Raw genomic sequence first — 25,059 nt, forward strand, 5'->3', positions numbered from 1 at the left:
GTGTCACGCCCAGACTTTTCAGTGATCTGTTAATAATAATAATAATAATAATAATAATAATAATAATAATAATAATAATAATAATAATAATTATTATTATTATTATTAATATTATTATTATTATTATTATTTTTTTTTTTTTATTATGTCACGGCATCTCCAGGTAGCGGAACCTGCAGCCATCCGTGGTGGTTTTCAAAACGCACTCCAAAAGCGACTTGTTGAGACTGTGAATTTTCATTTAAAATATGGCCTTACAAACGTTGACAAAAACGGTTCTATTATTCCTATTCAACTCAAAAGATATTGAAAGAACAACTAAAGGTTATAGGGAATAGTGATAAAGTATCTATAAATCTATAGTATATAATCTACATCTATATAATCTATAATATATATATATATATATATATATATATATATATATATATATATTTTGCCCATGTGGTACACATGCTTATCCGGTTGAACTGCCAGGATACTCCAATATTATTAATTAGGTGTAATGCAGGTTTAACTGAACATAATTAATATACACACACACACACACACACACACACACACACACACACACACACACACACACACACACACACACACACACACACACACACACACACACACACACACACACACACACACACACACACACAGTATAGACTATGCAGTATAGACTATATTATGTATTTCCATTGTTATTTTATACCATGAAGACAGTACCATTCATTTCACAGGCAATACACAGATTGGAAAGGATTCATTCTCAGCTGCCATTTTTTTAAAGGGGAAACTAATGTCTTACTTCCCAATCACCTGTGGTGTTTGACCGATGTGGGAGGACAGAAAAAAAAAGGATAACGCATAGGAAAACGCATAACAAAAAGAGAGAGAGAGAGTCATGGAGAAAGAGAGAGGCAACCCCTTTGGAAGCTGAACCTATCCCCCCGATGCCACGTTTGTGAAGGAGGCACGGCCTAATGGTTCCAAATTGACAATTTAAAGTGGCTGGTCAATAGATTCCTCATGAGGCCACACTGAGGCCAAGTAACCCCCCCCGCCCCCGCCACACACACACACAGACACACACACACACACACACACACACACACACACACACACACACACACACACACACACACACACACACACACACACACACACACACACACACACACACACACACACACACACACACACACACACCACTACCCCTCCCCTCTGTGTGCACTTTAATTATTATTGCTGGATGCAGAGAAAGTTTCTCTTTCCCTCTGGCCCTTGACGCTCTGCTCTCTCCGCATACAGAAAAAGCGGCTCTCGATTTGCTAGGTGCATGCTCTCTGCAATGAAATTCACTAATCCTTCGGGTTGGGGGGGTTGGTAAAAAAAAACAAGTCAAGATTTATTCAGTCTTGTGCGAACCGATGAGAAACATCATGTAGAGCTGTGATCTCTGAGTGATAAGGCGTAGGCAGGGGCTGTTAAAATACCATAGTCGGAGGAGGGGAGGAGGTCAGCGGATCAGGCAAAATGGGACCAGTTATTTCAAAAACGATGCGGGTCGGCTGTGCCATTCTGTTTGATTCTAGAGATGGGTTTTCATTTGTAGAGTACATTTAACTCAGCACAACATTCCTGGCTTTCAACATTCTTCCCGAAAAGGTTCTCCGACGCGGCTTTCAATGAGGTGCCTTTATGGTGCCAGAATTACCGCAAGTGGTTACACCAAAACACCAAGAATGTGTGCTGCATACAGCTGAATGTAGACCCAAAATGAGTTTATTAACTGATTTGTAATCTGCTATGATGACACCACCATGTATTTCAAGCAAGCATGATGCAGGGGCATGAGCAGGGTGAGAGAGCTTGAGGGAAAGATGGAGGGCGTGACTTTATTAACAACCAAAATTAAGAATGGGGAGCTCCAGTCCAGTTTGCTCACCACGGACTAGAATTAGAGATTGTTCGCTCCGCAGATAAGCAATGTCATCAAACTTAATTAAAGTTCCTTTTTTAAAATTTCTTATTTTCCTAGATACAGGATGTAAGTGGCCCCATGGTGCTCTGGAGATAAGCGGGACAATTCATTTCCCCGCCATGGCTTTGGAGTCCCCTGTCAACCAGTACACGGCCATTTTTAATGGAGCTTTAAGGATGTGCCAAGTAGGACGGCCAGAGAGAACAAAACTTTAACCCCCTGTGATTGACTGAAGGCATTAAGCCATTTCAGCCAGATATATTGTTAATAGAAGTACAGTAATGAAGCCATTTCATCCCATATGGCAAGGTAAAGTGAATTACTTCCTTCCCTATGTCTTGTGTTAGGGACTTACATGCTAATTGAAAGCTTTACAATGCTTTACTCAATGATATATATATATACATATATATATATATATATATATATATATATATATATGTGTGTGTGTGTTTGTTATACACACACACACACACACACACACACACACACACACACACACACACACACACACACACACACACACACACACACACAGCTTAGCTTGCCTTTCCACAGCCCTTTCTATCAGGGTCGACTGTATAGAAACAGCTGTGTTTAGCACAAGGCCAAGCCAGACTCATGTAGGTTCCAGATACACTCGACAAGAGAACTCTGGATACCTTCCGTCAGGTCAGTAAAAACTTCAGGCAGTCGGCAGTGTTGCCTCCCCCCCCCTCATTGGGTGTGATTGATCGCTCATTGCTTGACACAGGTGCTGATTAGTTGGAAAGTAGAGGCTAATCCATGACAAAGCGGGCTTAGCTGCTGAGGTAGGAGTGCGGTGGTGGTGATGGTTGTGATGGGATGAGATGGGGGGGGGGAAGCAAGCTAATCCTTGTTCAAGCCCTTGTTGCTCGAAACAGAAAAAAAAAATTGCGGGCACATCAGCCTCCCCCCAGCAAAGATTAATTTAGTGTTTAACAGAGGCAGGGAAATCCAACACTTCATATTTGTTTTTCAGGATTTTTACCAGTGGAAGTCACACAAACATGACTGTTGACATGAGTCTCCCGTGACATCAAAACAGTCACATTCCCACACCGCTAATTCATAGTAGAGATGGGCCCATCCGATCCAATATGGGTATTGGGTGCGGGAACTGACACCATTCACTCATCTGATATCAGACTGACTTTGTCGATCCATGTGCCAAATTGCATTCTGACGCTTGCACTAGACCATGACCACGCCGTTTTACTTTTCTAATTTAATGGATAGCCGCCTCAAGAAATAACTGACCTGTTAAGCGCAATGCACCAATAGGCAGTTGGAGTTGGGCAAATCATCAGTGCACAGCAGCCATTCAGCTGTGTTGAAATTTGAAATTTGAACAGAATTTGAATATTAAAACAAACAAAAAAAAACACTATTTGAATTCCACAGCGGCGCAGCAGCAGGAAACGGAGCAAATTAATCTGAGCTGCGGAACCGTGTGTAACCCCCGTTTGTAAATTTGCAGCCCTTAACAACAATAAGAAGAAAAATACATATAATACATATAAGGGATGCAATGGTACAGTGGGATCACGGTTCAGTATGTATCACGGTTTTGGGGCCAAGGTAACGGTACAGTTACGGTATCTTTATATTTTAGAACATTTAATCGGTGCATAAGTTCATCTGATTGGAGGGGAGGTATCCAGGATAGTGGAGAATTCAAATATTATTTCCCGTTATTAATTCATTTATTTAATATTAAAAAAAAATAAAAAATAAAAATAAAAAATAAATAGGCAAGTACTATAGGTAGTTATTTTTGTGGAGAAAACCTCCCGGCGAGGTGCGCTCTCTTACATAGAGGGGGAAACATTTTCCGGTGGCAGGAGACAGCAACTTAAACAAATAACACGACATAAGACTGTAAGACTCGACCAAAAAAAAGAAAGACTCATCATCCAGTGAGACTCGGTTCCCTTCATTCCTAAAAAAGAGCCGGATAGTTCGTGAACGACGTGGTGACGAGAAGTTCGTAATAAACACGGCGATTCCAGGGGTTATTTTTCCCGCCAGACACCTTGATTGATTGCACTCTTTACTAAAACATTTCTATGTGGTTGTATCTCTTTGTTTTCTATTGAAAATGCTGTGTGGCCCCGCAGAGTTGAAAAATAAACAAAAAACAGACCCCTCATGCAAAAATATAGAAATGCTGTATGGCTCCGCGCGGACCCACAACGGCAAGCTGCACCTGTACGCTGGCGCGGTGCATTCCTTATTCATAGTTAAGTGTGAATAGAAGACCGCAAGGACAGGGAACTGTGATTGATGAATGTGATTGATTTTTCGGAATGCAATGTTCATCTGTTAAACCACACCACTCCATCCTGAGGAGTATGGAGGCAGGTGCACTCCCCTGCGGTGCTCTTTCGGTGGCATTTCAAATGCGTCGGTGCCAATGCCACCTGTCCTCGGTGAATTCCTTCACTAATGGAGACTCCATTCTGTAGGAGAGTTACAGCCTAAACCATGAAGCTAGCAACAAAAGGGTGTGGCTCTTTGCCCTGTTACCTACTGAAGTTCCTCAACACCACTGTAAACATAACTGCTATTATTCAAAAGAAAAAGCAAGTCCTTTTGTGAGCACAGCAGAGAGAATCCAGCTCCTCGCCGTGTACACAGGGTCCTGGCCAAGTTGATATTACGCCAACTAATGGCCGCCGCAGTCAAATTGCTGGCTCAGGAACGCGGGTGGTGTTAGTTCAGGGTGCTGAAGGCTTTTACTCCAGCATGTTCCCCTCCTCCACCCTTTTGCTATCCACTATTCACATTCTTCTTCTTTTTTTTTTTTTTTTAAACCTGTGCTGTCAGCACGCGGGGCATACAACAGTATTTGTATGCCATTTCATCTAGAACAATGTCTTAAATCATCAAGAACTGCTACAATAACTCTGTCCTGTGGGATGACAAAAGCACAGTTTTTTGTTGTACAGAACCGCCCCCAATCCCCCTCTTTGGTGAACTATTTTACCATGTTTGGGTCTATGAACAACTAATCACTACTCCAAGAGCACCCCGCCCTGCAGCCACCGAATACCCCCCGGCCCCAGAGAAGCCGGAAGCCCAAGGGGCAAATCCCAAGCTGGGCCCCAAGGAGCAGAACCCAGTCCCAGGGAGCACGAACCGACCCCACACCCCTGAGGCGCACACATACAACCCATCCCCACGTGCAGGCGTAAGACGCAGCCGCAGGCCCGGAGCCAGGTCCTGCACCGACAGACCGACACCCTGCCCATACCGACCACCGCGCAGGTGAGCTGGCGGGACCCCCATGCCCATCCGCGCCCCCCTGCAAGAGCGAGGCCTGCCCTACCACCGCTGACCAGGTGCCCACCTGGCCGCTGGCGCAGGCCACCCCGATGTTACCCCCACTACCCCGGGCGACGCCAGAAGGCCGCCAGATATATGGGCCCGGCACCTGGCACAGAGAAGCCGCGCATCGGGAGCAAATGAACAAACCCCGACCCACACCCACAACAACAAGGCACCCGCCGGCGCTCTCCGCAGCTCCGCCAGGTCGCAGCACACCAGAAACCACCGCAAGCCGCCAGGATTCCAGCCCAGACAGCAGGGGGCCCACATGCGCTGCCCCCCAGCCAACCACGCCCCCACACCAACCCACCAGCTACCCGCCAGCCCCCGAAAAACCCCAGTGCTCAATGTGTGCTGTTGGCAATTGCAGTTAAAATTGTAGGGTCTGGGGGCGTGTCCTCCAAGCCAGTCGAACCCAAATCACTTGCACCCCTCCTCCCCCGCAGACCCTGGTCTGATGGAGTGTTGTTATCCTATTCATCTTCACTTCACACAAGGCGATCTGTGTGCCGATCTGATACTCAGTATCGGTATCAGTCCGATATTGGCCAAAATCACTGGATCGGATATCGGAAAAAACTTTTTTTTTCATCATGTGAATGCTTAACTAAACTTTAAGCAACATGCTATAAAGAGATATGTCACGACCTGCGCACACTCCACGGAACACGGGAGAGCAGCGGAAGTGAAGTCCATCATCGCTGTGATCCCAAACCCCTGCTCCAATGTAGCTACACACTACAACTCATAAAAAAGAACAACATAAATTCTAAAAATCAAGAAAGATGGAAAAAAAGTTTGAAAGTCACTGTTGCAGTTTTGCTTACCACAGACCACCCAAGTGGCATTTTCAGGGACCTCCAGCACAGAGACACAGACAACGGGGTTGTAGACACACCGGTTTATTGTAGAGAGTGGGCCAGTTGGAATAAGCCCAGGAGCAGATAGACATGTTTCATGACGGGGGCTCCTCTCCTGAGCGTGTGTGGGGATAGAGGTTTTACCTGCTGCTCGTTTGACCAACCAACACGCAGCAGGTATGCAGCCACTCTGATCCTGGGCTTCCAATTCCCTAGACCCAGGACAGGTGTGGTTGCTCAAACCACACCACCCCTACAACACAGTCACACACTCCGTAGATAGCATGACACACGCTCCGCTTGCTCACGCCCCCATCCCCTCAGTGAGCGAGAGAGAGACGGAGAGAGAGAGAGCGAGAGAGAGAAAGAGAGAGATATTTCAAAGTGCCTTACATAAAATAGATAAAAAGGAAAGAGTATATCAAAATAAAGACATTTAAAAAATGTTAGACATAAAAATAATAAAAGTCAGTGTTTTAAGTGATGTTTGCATGCCGAAGAATACATCCTTTTGGGTACTATACATTACACTATTAACTTATATTAATGATTATGGCTATAATCATTCGACAAATATTAAAACATACATTATTATCGATATTTGTGACAAAGATACAGAATTTAAATGGAAATTCTACATTGAACTTTTTTAACTGATCGACATACCGATGTCCAATGTCTGTGGCCGGCAAATGCATTGTGTGTTTAGAACAGCAGCAGTGTAAGTGGCAGATTTCACATCTCCTGTGTTCCCGTTCACAGACACATATGAGTTCTAGGTCCCAGAAGACCAGAAGCTGAATGAGAAGGTAGGTACTCTGACTCTGCATAACTGAGTCATGTTGCGGCCCTATGTATTTCTTCTTTTAGGGGAGTAGAATATTTGTTTCACAGTTTGAGCATGATGTTTTTAAGGTGGCTACGTTAAACATAGTGCATTGGTATCGGTATTGGCATATGCGCAAGGTTGTGTTATCGGTATCGGACATAAAAAAGTGGTATCGAGCCATCCCTACTTCACATATTGATGACTTGTGGTTGCGCCGGATAGAACTTTTGTTCATTTTAGTGATGAAGCCATTTCATTGTTTGTAATCATCATTAACATGTACAACACTAGTTCATGTAGTACAGGTATATACTGTACACATACTAAAGTATTGGATAAATCACAAGGAAACCTATGTGGTACCTACAAGCCCTTATTTTAAGCTCTATAGACATAGAGTTACTGTAACTGGTGATTGCGCAGCGCGATCGAGATAGTGCTTGTTTTGGAGTTTACGTACTGCTTGTAAGCATAAGCAGCTTAGATTGAAGAACAAACCAAAAGCTAATTGTACTTTGCTTTGTGTAGGTACATAAAGGCAAAGAACATTACGGAACTACTGAGAACAAAAATAGGTGAATTAGGCACCCTCTGCGGCTTTGATCTAGTGATCCAGTAACCATGAGTGGGAACAAGTCTGCATAATCAAGACTTAAAATTTAATTGAGCAGCCTGTCTGCCATCTAGTCCATATTCAATGCAGAATGTGCTCTAAAATCCTCCTCCTGCAATTCAGACTCAAACTGCGGCCTTCCAATGAGCATTTCAATTCCAGCAACATAATACCTGTTTTCTGAATTTGTGGGAGATTCAAATTGAGAGGCCGTGAGAATCTGGTTTAAAAAACATGGTAATATGGCAAAGGAAGACAGGGCTATAAACTGATCACCATGCCTTTATTAATCTTCTAGCAAGACACTTTCTGCTACACGTAAGAAAATACCAACCCACTTACTGATACGATTTGAAATGGCAATGACCTCTGGCTCCAAAACGTTTTTTGCTATTGGACAAATTGCCAGACAGAAACTTTCGTATGTGTGTTTACAAATATGGAGTTATGTAAGTATCAATGATGAAGATAGGCTCTCCATTTAATCAACATGTGCGAGTGGCAGGGTTTCTGTCTAATTTATGCGCTGCTGAGTGATGTGAGTGAGCACGGGATGCTCTGATGGACTGCACCGACCAGAGCGGGAAGCCAAACAGGTTACATTGGACATATTGTGTGTGTGTGTGTGTGTGTGTGTGTGTGTGTGTGTGTGTGTGTGTGTGTGTGTGTGTGTGTATGTGTGTTTACAGAGGCATACTGTATATGCATGAGACAGGAAGGATTTCTGAGGATCTAATTAGCTTTAGGGGTCTCCCCAGTGGATCAGCCATTGGCTTCTTCTTATGCCTTATTCAGCGTTGGCCCTCAGTCTCCGGGCCTACATAGATTACGCTGCCACACTGACGCCAGGAGTCGATGGGTCAAAGGTCTGCGCTCAGAGGTCATCCTCACCCCTGTGGCGTTACACAGAGCCACCAGGGCATGTGCCAACTCCCAGGACTCTGCCTGCTGCTAGGAAGGTGTTGTGGCTAATACTCTGAATACTATTCATAGGAAGATGCACTCTGCTGTCTTTAGCATTTGACAGGCATAGACAAGTGATGCTCAGCTTGACTGTGACAGGGTTTCCAACAATCTGAAGTCACCATGCCATTTTGTATGAGACATGATCCTGGTTATGAAAGACAAGGAAGTCAGGTTCACACTCATGCCAATGTCCTTGACTAAGGCATAGGGCTGCTGTAGAGCTGGAGTTGTTCCATGCTGTGCCTGCCCACTGCTTCTAGTTAGAATGGATAAAGTGCAGAGGACAAATTTCCCAACGGGGATCAATAAAGTGATTGTTCCTTAACTTCAACTTCTTCCTCCTCTTCTTCTTCTATAGCAGGCTGTCTGGAATCCATTCGTATAAGTAAAACATCAAAGATTTATTTGTTTGATGCACGGTAACAACACATCGAGAAGCAATAGCTTCTGGGAATCAAAGGTTTGGTTTCCGGAATTCTCTCAACGAGTCTGTGGTATGGGGATGGTGTGGTTAGAGGATCAGTGTGGCTGTATACCTGTTGCTCATTTGAGTAATCAACGAAAAACAGGTAAAACCCCAATCCCCCCCCCCCCACACACACACACACACACACACACAAACACACACACAAGAGAGGAGCCCTTGTCATGACATTTTGTACATCTGCTCCAGGCTTGTTCCTCCTAGCCCACTCGCTACAATACAACTGGTGTGTTTTCAACCCCATTGCCTGTGTCGGAGGGCCCTGAAAAAGCCTCTCGAGTGGTGTGTGGAAGGTGGAACTGCCACAGAGTCGTAAAGGAAAAAGGAAAAGTTGTAAGGAAAAAAAAAAAAAGATTTTAAAACTAGATTGAATAGACATTGACGAGAAAAAAGTGCCACTAAACAAACATATAAAAGGACACTGATTCCATGGAAATGCATTTCCCCAAAACAAGTTGAGGGAGGTGAACTTACTGAGATAGTGAATATATACAGTGTGAAAGCAGGAGCAAGGAGGAGCAGGATTGAAACATGTAAATTGGAACATTTTCTTTTATCTTAAATTTACTCTGTGGCAACATGTGCAGGGGACTTAGGTTATTGTCATTTGCATGACAGGCTTTGGCAAATCAAGTGCAGATTTTGCGGAAGCAAGCCGTGGCAATTATTTTCCTATTTATTTAAACAAATGCTAATGGTCCGCACCCTCTTAGGTTGTCTTCAAGTTGAAAGAATCCCACATTATGATTTCAGTTAGAAATGGCAGTTTCAATGCAACTTTGGGGGGACATTTTCTCAACACTTTTGTACCACACTTGTAAATAATGTAATGGCAAAAATAATTTGAAAAAAAAAAAAGACAGACAGACCAACTTGTTTTGGCAGATGGAAAATGAGTTCACAAGTTTGTTAATGTTCTTTATTGAATTAAATATTTCGACACTTAATTCATACCTGCTCCAAAGTTTTGTGGGGCAGAGGAATCTAAAATGCTTCATTATTATACACCGAACAGCCACAACATTAAAACCACTGACAGGTGAATTGAAAAATATTGCTCATCTCGTTCCAATGGCACCTGTCAAGTGGTGGGATATATTAGGCAGCAAGTGAACAGTCAGTTCTTAAAAGTTGGTGTGTAGGAAGCAGGAAAGATGGGCAAGCGTAAGGATCTGAGCCACTTTGACAAGGGCCAAATTTTGATGGCTAGACCACTGGGTCAGAGCATCTGCAAAACGGCAACAGGATCATGGGCGCCCATGGGCTCATTAAAGCGCGTGGGGAGTGAAGTCTAGCCCGTCTGGTCCGAGAGCTGGGGAGCTACATAATATAAGTGGTTATTAATGGTGGTTTTAATGTTGTGAGTGATAAGTGTGTATTGTGGTTCTTTTTCCTTAAAGCAGGTTGAGTTCATTGGGACGTTACATTAAGATATTGTCTAAATGATTTACATACTCCCCAGTCCTATTTAGAGAGAATAATAAAAAAACCACCACCAACAACAGGTTCAGCTCTTATCTATAATTAATCATTTTAATGAACCCCCCAATCCTCAGCATCTTAACTTCTATTCCCATCAAGCCCTCGCCTCTCTTTCTTTCTTTCTCGCTCTACACTAAGTTACCAGTTTAAGATTAGTGGGTAAAACCGTGGCTAATGAAGGAGTTTGGAGCAGCGGTGGCTAGATAATGAATAGACAGCTCTGGAATGTATCATGCTTTTAAATACATAGGGGCCCAATCGATAATGTTAATCAGCGCTCTCCTTGCCTGACCACAGGCTGCAGCTCTCCGGCGCGGAACCCCTTCTTTTTCTTAAGTGCGGGCCGCCGATCGATTCAGGGGCCGAATGACAGGCTGAAGGAGAACAGGCCCCGGTGGATTTTCGTATTACCAGATTAGCCCTTGATACAAGCGTGTATCATATAACTGGCGCCCCAAAGGCTAATACATTTCCTTATTTTTACTAAAACTATTGTTTCGCTTATCTTCTTTCTCAGGAATGCAGGGCGAAGCTCCCCGGATCCCCAACAACACAAAGTGTTCGCTCTGGAACGCCCGGCAGGCAGTCTGCTGCTCCGATGCTCAACAACATGTTAAACATGAACGGCATCTTACCTAGCACGGTGAGGCGGGCGGGTCTCGATCTGATGGCCGCCTGGATGCCCTGGCACTCGAAGAACGCGTCGTCTTGCATCTCCGTCTGCTGGATCAGAAGGTGGTATTCTCCCTTGCTGTGGTCACCGACAATGTCGTAGCGCGGGTAACCTGGAGCGGCGGAGTCAAAGCACACGGCATTAGCTGCATCGCACACACAAAACCTAAAGCTTATTTTTCGATCATTGGTAGTCAACCAGAGCGATAGGCACTGAGAGAATAACTTCAGAACTGGGGCAATTGTGTCACCAAAGGTCAGGGTAATAACTGCCCCATTGACGGTCAAAGGGTATGTCAAAAGATGCATTGAAAATGTCGAGTCGTCCTTTTCTTGAAGTTTATTTTTAAGGAGGTTATTTACATTTTATGTACATTTCGTCAGTCTACAAACACACACTTGTGTTTAACGTGTCGGTTATGTTTCTCAGTTTTATCTAACACAGGGGGAATATATAATCATTATGGATTAATTACATTTGATTAAACTAATTGTGATTGCACAGAGACAACGGAGTGCATTTCACCAACCAAAGCAAAGTGTGTTGCTCAAGGACAGGAGGAGCGGGTGAATCAAACTGGCAATCCTTTGATTACTAGACAACCTAACACTTCAACAGAGTGAAAACGGTGCTGAAAACAGACGTAATAGTTTGAAAGCGTTAGTAACTATCTGACTCATAACCTGGTTGTTATTCGGAGAAGTGCTTGTACTCATATTTGAGTATTTATCTACCTAACCCCTGACGATGACCCACGATGCACAGACCACGCAAACACACAGGTCATATGTAGGCGTGAATTAAGTTAAAACAAGATACGACATGGGGAGAAATGTAGGCGTTACAGCAGCAGATGTTGACAATACTATGCAGTGCAGTGAAATACAATATACGGTATAAGCTAACTGGGGGCATACACTTGTACACTAAAGTAAAGTACAAGTATATATCTCTGTATATATCGAATGCATCTCATGGCATTTTCACAATAAACAAACAACAATTGTTTTATGCCTTTGATCTGAGCCAGTTGGTAAGACAAACAAGCCTTTCTAAATATTAAAACATGGAAAACAATACCATAAAAAACATGAATATAAAAAAATAATACAAATTATAAAATAACAATATTTTTTCTGGGGACCCCCTGCAATTCCTGAGGGGCAGTGGCAAATATGTTACAGAAAAAAACAGGATCGCTTATTCCAGTGAAAACCTTTCAACAACAATAATAATAATAATAATAATAATAATAATAATAATAATAATAATAATAACCTTTATTTGTATAGCACCTTTCATACATGACATGTAACTGAAAGTTCTTTACATTATAAGAAGGCCATCAGATAGTGACAATAAAAGCAACGCAAAATGCCTTTACAAAGTAGAATAATAATATACATAAAATAATAAAATTAATTAAAAACAGGGTCAGAATAAGCATTCCGCAGCAAATTTTTTTCTTGTTTCAATGCAGTCTTGGATTGTACGATCATGACGCCCAAATTGTACAAAGGAAAATAAAATAAAATGCCCTATGACAAACCCTACTCGAGTCCCCCCTAACCCAATAAAAACACCCGCCAGCAGCAGGTGTGCAGGCTATCCCCTTTCAGGATGCAGAGGCAGTGAAACGTTACGCCAAAGGGAAAAAAAAAGCCTTTCAAAGATGGAGGGTAATCCCTCTTCCATGTTTTTTTCCCTATGAGTCCAGTCTAGTGGATACAGTTCAGGCAAAGGGGAAGCAAATTCCACAGTTGGTTGGCCAGCAGTGAAAAGCAGCAGTGAAGAGAAAGAGGTGGGTGGGCAGGTGGAGAGGGAGCGACAATGCACACAGGTCTCATTTATGGAAAGAAGAAAAGAAAGAGAGAGGGGGGGGGGGGGGATGGGCCCAATGGGCAAAGTAAATAACACTAATGCTTATTGATTCCATCTGAAATTCTGCAATTTATTCTGCTGGCCTACAATCAATGGCCAGGGCCCAGGGCCCAGGAACTTCCTTGCAGCTTCTGATAAACATCCGCTGAACATGATTGGAATGCAGAGGCTCAAAACCGACAAACACAAGTTTGTGGTTAGCTGTGTTTAATAACTCACATTTGCCTAGTTCTTACTTGCTCATTAGACAGCGTGACGCAGATTTGACGGTTACTTAAGAGCTAAAGATCTTTCCGACAAAAACCTGGTGTCATGAGAAAGAAGGCTTCTGTCTAGCATCTATCACATGCTGTTCTTCACACAAACACACGGCACTCAGCACAAAGGCCTTTTTTCATTTCCACTTGCCGTAAAAAATAAATATCTTTGACTAACGCATAACACCTCCTCCGATCTCTAAGGAAATGAATTCCCCCCTTCGGGGTTCTGTAGAAAGCCCCAAATAATCTTGACACGTTTCGCTTGAACAAAGAGATTTTTAAGAAGGCTAGACGGCGAGATCGGCGAGTGGTTCGCAACAAAGAGGCTTCAAATTATAGGAGTGTTAAATTATATCTAAATTAGTGCCAGCGGAACGTGATAAATCTATCGGGCTGGCGTGAGACCACTGTGGGTTCAGAAAAGCAAAAGGCTGCAGGAGGGGAGAGGAGGTGAGAAGATGGGAGAGGAATGGGAGGGGGGCGTGAGGAGAGACATGGAGAGTGCGAGGCAACAGGAGACCTCCAGCTCCTTTAGAGAGCCATCGAGAGTGTGCTGCCAAAAGCAGTAACGCTAAAATAAAAACTCAAAGCCAGCCCAAACTCTTAACCAAACATTTTTAGCGCAACTTCTGAAAGAAGACAGACCAGAGATCACTGAGGCTTTTATAACATTGCCAAATATTTTTTTAATCTGAGTAAAACACTGCCAGCATCTAATTCATAAACAACAATCTTGTGAGAGTAGTTGACTCGCACGTCTAGCCGAGCATGGAATTCAAAAACTACAAAAACAAAAACATATATAGGAGTGTGAGGGAGGGGACTCGTCTTCTCTGTGTAGAAGCCCCTGTATTCCCATCGAAAGATACTTGGATTGCGATTGGTCGGCACTTAGAATGTGGCACACTTGAGACGGATCAGTCTATGAGCAGTGTTATGATTTATAGATTGAATTTATGCACACGCGCACTGCAAGCCTTGTTTCTAAGCTTTCCTGCCCGTGTGCAGAGCGGCATCTATTTCCCGATTTATAAAATTAGAGCTCAATCACTAATCACAGTATATTTATTTATAAATAAATATAAATAAATATAAATATAAATAAATAAATAAATAAATAAATATACTTTATATACATTATGGGAGTACAGAAAACAACTCAATGCTGAATTACCTCGACCGATGTTTCTCAGTATAAGTTAGTTAGTTTCTCAGTTTAAATTAGTTTAATTTATCGTTTAAACTCGGGGTGCGCTGGTCAAGCTGTCATGGGTTGTTACCATGTATATAATCAATATATAGCCTATTAAACATCGCAAGCTGGCCCACTGGTTAAGCCCTGTCAGCCACTTCCTCCCAATGTGCAGCGGGTGTAGCGCTTGAACACACTCATCAATCACTGACACACACACACACACACACACACACACACACACACACACACACACACACACACACACACACACACACACAACACAGACACACACACAGTGGTGAAGTCTGCTTGGCGTTTGTAAAGCATGGAATAGCACAGTGAAAACATAAAGCTGAATTAGTAGGCACAGTAAAATGACTAATACGGTATAAATCATTTCATAAACCGCATTGCTTTCCTTCAGGATATGTCAACTATGGAGGTCTGCTATGCCGTCAGTTAGTGCTGTACGCAGTGTTTGACTTCAAACTGTCCACTTCTTAGAACCTCAGGAATAGGTAAAACCATCTCAGAGAACTACTGCTGTGGCAGCAGTTCAGCTTTCGTCTCAGATGTGAAACCATCTCTGTTATATTCGAAACTTTAGCTAAAAATGAGATGCTGATGACCTCAGTCATGACGGGTCGTGTTGCATCTCACAGGCAGTTTTGATGTAGTAGTTCATCTTATCATGAAGCCAGTCGGATAGAGGCTGTTTTCTGTTTACTTCATGTCTCAGTGAGTACTGTAGCTTGTGTACCGTTTCGGTTTTCGGTTTGACATTAGATGCTGTTTAGGGAAGACAACAGTATATTTTCTCTCACAGTTTACTGAATGCACTGTGCATTCTGGATATGTTACCGTTTTGGGGGCCAACAATAGCTGCGGTACAGCTAGACAGTGTGAACATGTCTAGTTGTGAGCTCTAGGAATTTGACTGTGGGTCCCTAGTTTTGTATGTGACTATACACCAATCAGCCACAACATTAAAACCACCACTTATAACCACTAATATTGTGTAGCTCCCCCTCGTACCACCAAAACAGCTGTGACCCATCGAGGCATGGACTCCACAAGACCTCTGAAGCTGTGGTATCTGGCACCAAGACGTTAGCAGCAGATCCTTTAAGTCCTGGAATTTGCGAGGTGGGATTGGATCGGCCTAGTTGTTCCAGCACATCCCATCGATGCTCGATCAGATCGCGCCCTAACCCCAGTCATCCACATGATGTAGAAGAAAATGTGATTCATCAGACCAGGCCACCTTCTTCCATTGCTCCATGGTCCAGTCCTGCTACTCACCTGCCCATTGTAGGCGCTTTCGGCGGTGGACAGGGGTCAACATGGACACTCTGACTGGTCTGCGGCTACGCAGCCCCATTCGCAGCAACCTGCGATGCACTGTGTGTTCTGACACCTTTCTATCATTTCACAAATTCATCATATCATGAACTTTTTCAGCAATTTGTATTACAGTAGCTCTTCTATGGGATTGGACCAGACAGGTTAGACTTCACTCCCCACGCGCATCAATGATCCCATGGGCGCCAATAACCCTGTCGCCAGTTCCCTGGTTGTCCTTCCTTGGACCACCTTTGGTAGGTATTAACCACTGCATACCGGAACACTCCAAAAGACCTGTCGTTTTGGAGATGCTCTGACCCAGTCGTCTAGCCATCACAATTTGGCCCTTGTCAAAGTGGCTCAGATCCTTACACTTGCCCATTTTTCCTGCTTCCAACACATCAACTTCAAGAACTGACTGTTCACTTGCTGCCTAATATATTCTACCCCTTGACACGTTGAGATGATCAATGTTATTCACTTCACCTGTCAGTGGTTTTAATGTTGTGGCTGATCAGTGTACAAATACATACTAATCCGCACTTTCCCTTAAAGGTGCTGTGTGTAGAATTTACTAACGGAAAAAATGGAACATAACAGGGGATTAACGATTGACCGATACACCGTTCGCAAAACCAGTTTTAATGTTAAATGTGACTACATCGATACACGGACTCGTGGATCGACCTAAATTTACCACGATGGCCCGATTCTAAAGTTAGAAATCGAAGCTGGTGCGGAAGACTCACAACATTATAAGTCATGCTACTTTCACTCAATAGAACCGACAACCGAACACTACTACATGTGAACCGCCCGCAGTAACCAACGCATGCAGGGTTATTACAATATTATATCATATGTTATTATATCCGAATCACAATATATTCGATTTTATATCTAAATGCCATAAAGAAACAAAAATACTTGGGATTCCCTGGTCTTTTATGAAATATATCTATTTGAAGGGAAGCATTGCCACTTTTAGAATCAGAATCGGTTTATTTTCGCCAGGTACATTAAAATACATACGTACATTTACATAAAAAATACAAAACAGAAATCGTCAGATACCTAAGATATACTAGTTATAAGAAATACTACAAGTGTTATGAGGGAAAAATGTATACAATCAACTACTTTTAAATGAGGACAAAGGCCTCTACCTCCAGAGGGGGGGTTTTAAAACATTTGTCCCCCCCAGAGTTTATGTAAAGAGAAATGTTTTTGCTCCCTACAATGTCAATTCAAACATGAAAGAATCAGATCACATTTGGCCCTGTGTACCTTCTATGGAGATGAAGAAACTCAACAGGGGAGCCTAAAGGTGCATTGTGGTGCAATCCGCGTCTGCCAGGTCAAGTTTGCAAGTACCTGTGAATTTCACTGTCTGAGGGTAGCACCCAAGGAAACAGTTGGGGGGCGCAGACTTGTAAGGGACCTCTGACCCAAGCCACACCCTGTAGTTCTTTTGTATAAAGCCTGCTGTCTTCAGAAATGATATCAGATCGATCTGAGCGCTGCTTTGGAGCAGTACTGAATCTTTCTCTTTATTCTACAGAATAAATCATCTTGAATATCCTCAGTTTTTTTTTCTTGTAGTGGGCAGATTAACCTCACCAATCATTCAGAAGAATTTCTTCCACGGTATATAACCCCATGAAACGAATAATTGTTGTGTTTTCGTTACCTTAGACTGAACCATTTTTATCTACATGGGAGTGGGTACACTTCACGGAGGCCGCCATGTTGCACCGCCATGTTACTTCTGCAGTAGCCCAGAACAGAAAAACGAAACACTGGCTCTAGAGAGGGCCTTTTGCGTTTTTCCTGACATTCGCCACCACCGTCTCTGCCACGGAGGCCGCCATGTTGCACCGCCATGCAGAGAAGTATTCAGTTGGTTGCGATCGGCAACCTTACCACTAGATACCACTAAATTCTACACACTGCACCTTTACCTTAACTTTTATAAATAATTATTATGGTAAAATAATTTTAACTACATGGTTGAAACGTTGTTATCGTATCCAAGAGCTATTGTCATGGCACAACAATTTGTCATATTACTCTTGTGATTCTCACAGCAGACTAAAGGTTCCTTATGATTCCATACGATTATGGCCTACTGGCACCCTTAGTGATTTTGTGCAAGGCCATGGACATCATAAGGTATCTACTGTACAGGATGCTATACTAGCTGTCAATATCATGACATTTTAGTTGATAGTCATACAAATAGTCTGACAAACAATCATTGCCATTATAAAATTAATTGTATTATTTGATTTATTTTATGCCACTATCATAGTATAAAACTATGGCTATCATCGTATACAACGATGATAGTCTAATAATACACACCCACCTAATTAAGAAGAACCATTATTGGTCTTTATATTCAATATATTGGAATATAAACATTTACATACATTTTTCTCAACTGAATTTGCATTTTATTCATTGCAATATTTTAAACACTGGCTCCAAGTGCCACTTCAATTTGGATGAAAACATGTAATTACAGAGAAGGTTTTGCAAATAATGAAAATAATTGCGATCCAGCGATTATGTAATAACTGCGACAGCTCTGTGTTTGTGTCTGTGAGAGCAATGTTTTACAAAATGGTTGTTTAGATACCGTATAAAACATTTGAGACACAACAATGAAATTGTAGTTTGGCTAAAAAATCACTGTCTTATTACATTTTGTTTCTCAAAGATATTATAGAAATACACTGTTCGCTTAAACAGAAAGGAGAACACATCATTAAACACTGTTCAGTTGACCAGTGGCCAACTCTTTCCTTTTAGTCTGAATATAAAAAACTCAAGGCTATTATATAATAAGTCCTTCAGTTTTAATTTGTATAACTGAAAAAGTTATATATATTTCTGTACCTCCTTTGCAATATCAGAAGCACAGCTCCAATTTTCTCTGAATAAGATCACAACTCTTCTCCACAGTTGTTATTCCTGTCATGCAGCTACAATTCCTCGGAGGACGGCCGCAACACTTCGGAGTAAAATTTATCTCCGCAGTGTTTCTTGGGGGAATAAAACGTTTGTGAAAGCCGGTGTGAAGCGTGAACGTTTTGTAGCATTTGGAAAGAAGCACCGTCGATTTGTAATTCAGACCTCACCCCCATTCATCCATCCATATTCTCGACTTAGTCATTTCTGTTAAGGGTTTATGGGGATGCTGGAGCCTCTCCCGCAGAGACACACCGCCTTACACTCGAATGACATACACATGAATATGAAGTGATGTAGAGAGAGTGAAATATAGTTTGTTCGCGCAGGTGTGTGCATGTGTGTGGTGGTGCGTGTGTGGTGAGAGCGACGTGAGTTATTTAAAGCCCAGGATGTGAAAGACTGTTCGAGTCTCCCCATCTGTAATGCACAAGTGCTGCGTTTCAATCCTCACTCCCTCATTGACTTTGCACTTTTGATTTAGGTTAACAGGCTACTTCAGTACCCATATGGGCCATTCAGTCAAAATTGCCAATGGTGTTTAGTTTCACAAGTGCTATTATCGAACAAGGCTAATATCTTCTGGCTTCCAAGGTCGTTTTTTGTTTTTTTTCCATTCTCTCCACTGACAATAGTTATAATAGCATGTTTAAATGAGCGCTGTGCCAGCAGAGAGAGCGCATTTTTTCATTGGCCTTGGTGAAAAAAGAAAAAAGAAAAGAAGGCTTATTACACTGTCACCACAAAACAAACGCGCCGGCACAGTTCAAGCCTTTTCCGTTCACATTAGCCCTTGTCATTGAACTGCAATCAAGAGCGAAAAAGCCATTCACACTATGACAGCCATGCACTTGTACCCAGATGGAACTGTTGTTGCATTTCGGACAGACACACGCTTGCATGCGGGCACACACGCACGCACGCACGCACATACACACACACACACACACACACACACGCACACACGCACACACGCACACACACACACACACACACACACGTACACATACACATAGACACACACTCCCTGTCCATTCTGTCTGTGTTAGTGCACCAAGTTGAGTGGATAGTGATGTTTAGTTAGGCACCGGCAGCTCCCTGGGGGGCTGGTCATTATGTCTTGGTTCAGTGACACTAGGGACTGGTCCCGGAGTGAGATAGAATGCATGTAATGGGAGGAAATTGTCCTCCGAGGCCCAATTAGGGAACACCACCGATGACAGAGGAGGCAGGCTATGTCTGTTGGGGAACCTGCCATGTTTACATGCTGATGCCGTGATGACCTGTACCTACCTAGGTTGAAAAATATGAAGAACACGGGCTTCAGATGCAAAAACAACAACAACAATAAATAAATAAATAAATTATAATATAGTGAAAATGTTAAACTCAATAAAAGAGTTAAAGTTGGAGCCTAAAAATAATGTTTTAAATTTTGAAAATTAAAAAAAAAATTGTAGTAAAGTGTAAATTTGTAATTTTGGACAATAAGTGACTCATAGTAACTAACTGGCGAAGTGAAGCCAGAGAAGGATGTCACTGATAGTGTGACTACTTGCATTTATGCAATTTGCTTATTTAGATGTGCATATTTCAAACTTTGTATTGATTGGAATTTAATTATGCTGACATTTACTTCCTGAATCTGAAGACAGCATTTAGGATATCATTTTTTACATAAATATCTGACAAACACAGGAACGGATTGATAAACGCACGAGGGCGTTATTGACTTAACCCCTTCCACCGAGCCACTTGATTGGAGTGGATCAAATTCCTCATGCAGCATTGCTCATCAAAACAGCCTGCGGATAAATGGATTGGGCGGAGGGGGGGGGTTGAGTCACAGGCGGTTTGGAAATGAGCATGATTAACCATCTGGCAGAGGAGCAGATGTTGTGATAAATTGCAACTTAAAAAAAATGTGACTTTCTATAACCAAGTTGCACATCCTGGCAAAAGAGGGTCCGTTGTATTTTGTGTGTAAGAGCAAGAGAACAAGAAAGAGCAAGACAATGTTGCCTGATTAAGACACATCCACTTTGGAAAAGTGTAATACTGTATGTGGTGGAGATATGTCAATGAATGCATCCTCCCAATGAGACACTGTTAAATGCGCTGCTTTAAATAACCTTCCCATAACTCGCAAAAAGTTACCAGTTCCTTTCATGCAGTAAAAAGTTAGTCTACTTTGGTAAACCAACCATTACCTGAGAGATCCCTGTTGACCCCAAGGGCCATGCCGTCACGAAGCCACAGCACCATGCCGTGGTAGCCGGGGATGGAGCAAGGCAGGGTGACCGGCTGGCCGGCCACCACCACCAGGTCCGTGGGCTGCTGTGTGAACACGGCACTGCTCCCTGGAACACAGAAGGACAGAAAAAAATAAGTAAAAACCAATATATTTATAAATACACAGGCATATCAGCTAAATCAAAAAAAAATCAAGATCATTCAGTCAAAATACACAGTATGAAACCTACATGTGGGAAAAAAAAGTACAATGAAACCACCTAAATAAATCTCACTTCATAACATCAACATTATAGAGAATCTAATTATTTAAAATGAATTGATTAAATCAATAAATAAATCAATAAATCACTATATATATAACTAAATGTATAATACAATTTTGAAATATTTGTTGAAAGAAATGGAATTGTTATTACAAATATTTAATCTCCGTAATAATAGTGCTTCATTTCATTCATTTTTTATTTCATAATAAAACGTAGGATTTCTAAATGTTTCAAATGTCCTTTTTCACAATAATAGGCTTGATTTCCCGATGACACTTTTACCACAGACATTTTTATATTGATGGGTGACTTTTCACAAACGCCAGTCAGGAGCACAGGGGCGTGGTCTGTGTACGAGAGCCGCTTGCCTCATTAACACCGAACTTGAACCACTTTTTTTGAAACTGCTGTGGCCTGCAGGCTGGAACTGTAGAAGCTCCCAGGCGTAAGGGCTGTTGACAGCTCCCGACCTCCTTTAGGACTCATGATGCGTGCACAACTGCCCATATGGCGAGCCGGGCGAACGCCAGTGGCCAAACAACACCATCGACCCCTGTAAACAGCATCATTTGCTTTAATAATCGGTCCTATCAACTGCATCCTCTCTGGACTGCTTGCTGATCTCATTTGGACCCTGCCTCCAAAACATTGCTCCTGTATGTCAATCCCACAATCCAATCCAAGCCAGCTTGTGTTTGCTCTGCGTCGCACACGGCAGCAGACGAAAGAACTGAAGTGCTTACAAGAAGCTGAAAGTAAACAGAGATGCGCTAACTTTCTGAGTAGATACATTGTCTGCGAATCTATTCTTACCTAATCTTAAGTGCACCTTCTATTAAGTTCCACAGCAAATTTGTAGTAAGCTACATTATGAAGAATTTCTGCAGTAGAATACAGTACAGAATGAGAAGACTCCCCGTAATGTCAAGGAACGTAAATGTAAATACTGCTGATCGGCCTGAGAATCATCTCCCCAATCTACCGCTACATGCTCTTTTCAGCCTCTGTTTGTCTTTTGATAGTCAGTCAACGCTAACTGGCTATTCTCCCCCCGACATAAAACCGTGGTAAGCAGCTCTGACCTCGATGGCACGGCTATCTGTTTTGCTCGTCATAAAAAGTGAGAGCTTGTTTACATCGATCTTTATTTCCTTGAATTTTGCCTAATGCAGCTTTCAGTTACAACCTGTCATTTTTCAACCTCTACAGGGAGCAGCGTTCCATCATAACTTGCTCCAAACAACCTGAAAGTCAGAATCCAACTTAAATTACTGTCCAATTTTTATTATAGCTCAAGGCCATCATTTGCCTTACTTTCAGTCTTATATATTCCACACGCTTTGGTGCCCCTTGCATTCTGCATCAGGCTTGGCGATAGTCAATGTCCACAGAGATATACAGGGTATATAGATGCTCGGGGTTTGTCAATATGGATAAAAGAGGCTGCAATTACAGCAAACTAGCTGACAGTTTTACTAATACCATATAAAATATTCAGAGTGTTATCAAATATGACGCAGCTATTCATTATTTCACCTATTTATTTCAGCATTATTTCACCTAGTTTGAGCTGGAACGTGACGGCAGCTGGTTGGCTGCTGTATTATGAACATGTAGCTGAACATATTGCCCTTAATTTATGTCATGGCTACCATGACTATCACACTTATCCACCAATCTGTCTATCACACCTGAAACCCACATGAACATGCTTTGGGATTTTAGCCAGTAATTAAAGCTCAGTACTTGATAAATCACATTTTCATGCGCAACTAAGAACTAAGCTTGAGATTCATCCAGAAATCAAAAGGAAAACATTACAAAGGTGATGTCTGGACGAATTAAAACCACAAATACAAAGAACTGTGTGAATCTGTGCTTAACAAGAATTTGTAAAATAAAGTCTTCTGAGCCAAGCTAATCTAATCCGGCTACAACTACGACCCAAGATTAATGGGAATAGAAATCAACACAATGCCACAAAACCTACTGATACCAATTTGAAGAACATTCTGACCAGACGGATTGCTGTCCTTTCAATTGTCTGCGTGTCATGTAAAACTGTCAGATCTGCCTGTCTTTTCAATAGAGCAGAGATTTAAGAGACCTGACGGGAGAAAAAAACCCACTGCTGAAGTCACTGTTGAAGTGTGAGAGAAACCGAGCAGACGAAAGAACATTAATAAAGAAATGCTGTGTCCTATTGTGGTGGATGGGATGGCTTGAGCAGCCACACCCGACGCTCGTTGGTTGGGCTAATGAGCCGCAGGTTTAAAAACACCATCCTCACACACGCTCAGGATTGGAGCCCGTGTCATGACACGTTCAATCTGCTCCTGGCTAATTCCACCTCGCCTCCTCTCTACAATAAACTGGTGTTAACAACCCCTGTCGTCTGTGTCTCTGCGCCGGAGGGCCCTGAAAACGCCACTCGGGTGGCGTGTGGCGGTAAGACCGCCACACCTATTAATACCGGTTTTGTGTTTGGTAATTAGGGAATCAATTATGTTAAAGATGTCTACTATTTATTTTCTCCCTGCAGAGTCAGAGATGTCAGCTGGAATTTCTTCTGCAGTGTTGTCTCTCAGCGGTGTCCGCTGTGATTTCTGCTGGCGGAGCCGGTGAGATGAGAATTCAACATCTTCTTTCCCTGGGAATTACACACCCTCATTTCTTGTTGCTCTATCTCTATTGATTGTACCACTGGGAATCCTGTACCAGCGTGGGTGTGTGTGTGTGTGTGTGTGCGTGTGTGTGTGTGTGTGTGTGTGTGTGTGTGTGTGTGTGTGTGTGTGTGTATGTGTCTGCGGGTGTGCCTGTCACCCGCTGCAGGCAGGAAGCCAGCACAGCATCTTCGCCGTCGAAACAAGTCCCTGGTTGGTGAAGCAAAGAGACTGATGGGCTCATGCAACAGACCATAGCTGAGTTGAAGCCTCTGATCACTGACCAGGCTTACTTTTATCCCACTGCTTTGGCAATCTGCTGCCAATAGCGCTCCTCAACGCACTTGTTCATTTATCTAAATAAGAAATAATATTAAAAACCTAGAGAAGAAAAGTACAACCAGTATGTTGTGTATGTATGTGGTTGCGGCTGCTGCTTTGCACACGTCTCCCCTTCTCGAACCCCCCACCACTCCGTGTCTGCTCTCATTGGCTGTAGCTTGTTGCATCACTCCCGAGTCGAGCCCGACGTGACCAGATATTAACCTTGATATCTCGCCGCCGTCTGCGAGCTCTCGGCGAGCAGTCGGATCACGTTGTGACTCACCACGCGCTCGTCGCTCACGGGAGCGCGCTATGATTTTCCTTCGATCTGGGGCTTTGCTTGGCGATCTCCAAAAACCTGTCGGCGTGTGTGGAAAATCAGGCCAGAATCACGTAGTCTGAACTCGGCATAAGGAAAACCTACTCGCTCTTGCGCTTTTTCATGCGATTCAATATATTCATTTTTGTGACTATGGGCACGAAAAAGGGTTGGGAAAACATAATTACAACATTTACACCATTGTTAATGGAGAACATACTGTTTAAGGTAAATGGCAGAAACCCCAAAAGTAAATGGTGTAAGTATGTAAGGAAAACATAGGTACATCATTTACACTGTTAACTTGTGCTTCACAACTCAGTACAAAAACCATGCCACATC

General features: G+C 42.7%; 1 protein-coding gene across 1 annotated transcript in view; it reads right to left on the reverse strand.

The window, feature by feature from the left end:
• Positions 1–25,059, reverse strand: part of kirrel3a (kirre like nephrin family adhesion molecule 3a) — a gene marked incomplete at its 3' end in the record, with an annotated part of 202,352 nt that overhangs the window by 49,121 nt on the left and 128,172 nt on the right. The window contains exons 2-3 of the mRNA XM_080013364.1: positions 21,100–21,249; positions 11,199–11,348 (exon numbers count right to left, since the gene is read on the reverse strand). Coding sequence (XP_079869490.1) covers positions 11,199–11,348; positions 21,100–21,249 — 300 coding nt within the window. The remainder of the gene's footprint in view (positions 1–11,198; positions 11,349–21,099; positions 21,250–25,059) is intronic.

This window comes from Zeus faber (assembly GCF_960531495.2).
Source record: "Zeus faber genome assembly, chromosome: 14".
Classification (NCBI taxonomy): Eukaryota; Metazoa; Chordata; class Actinopteri; order Zeiformes; family Zeidae; genus Zeus; species Zeus faber.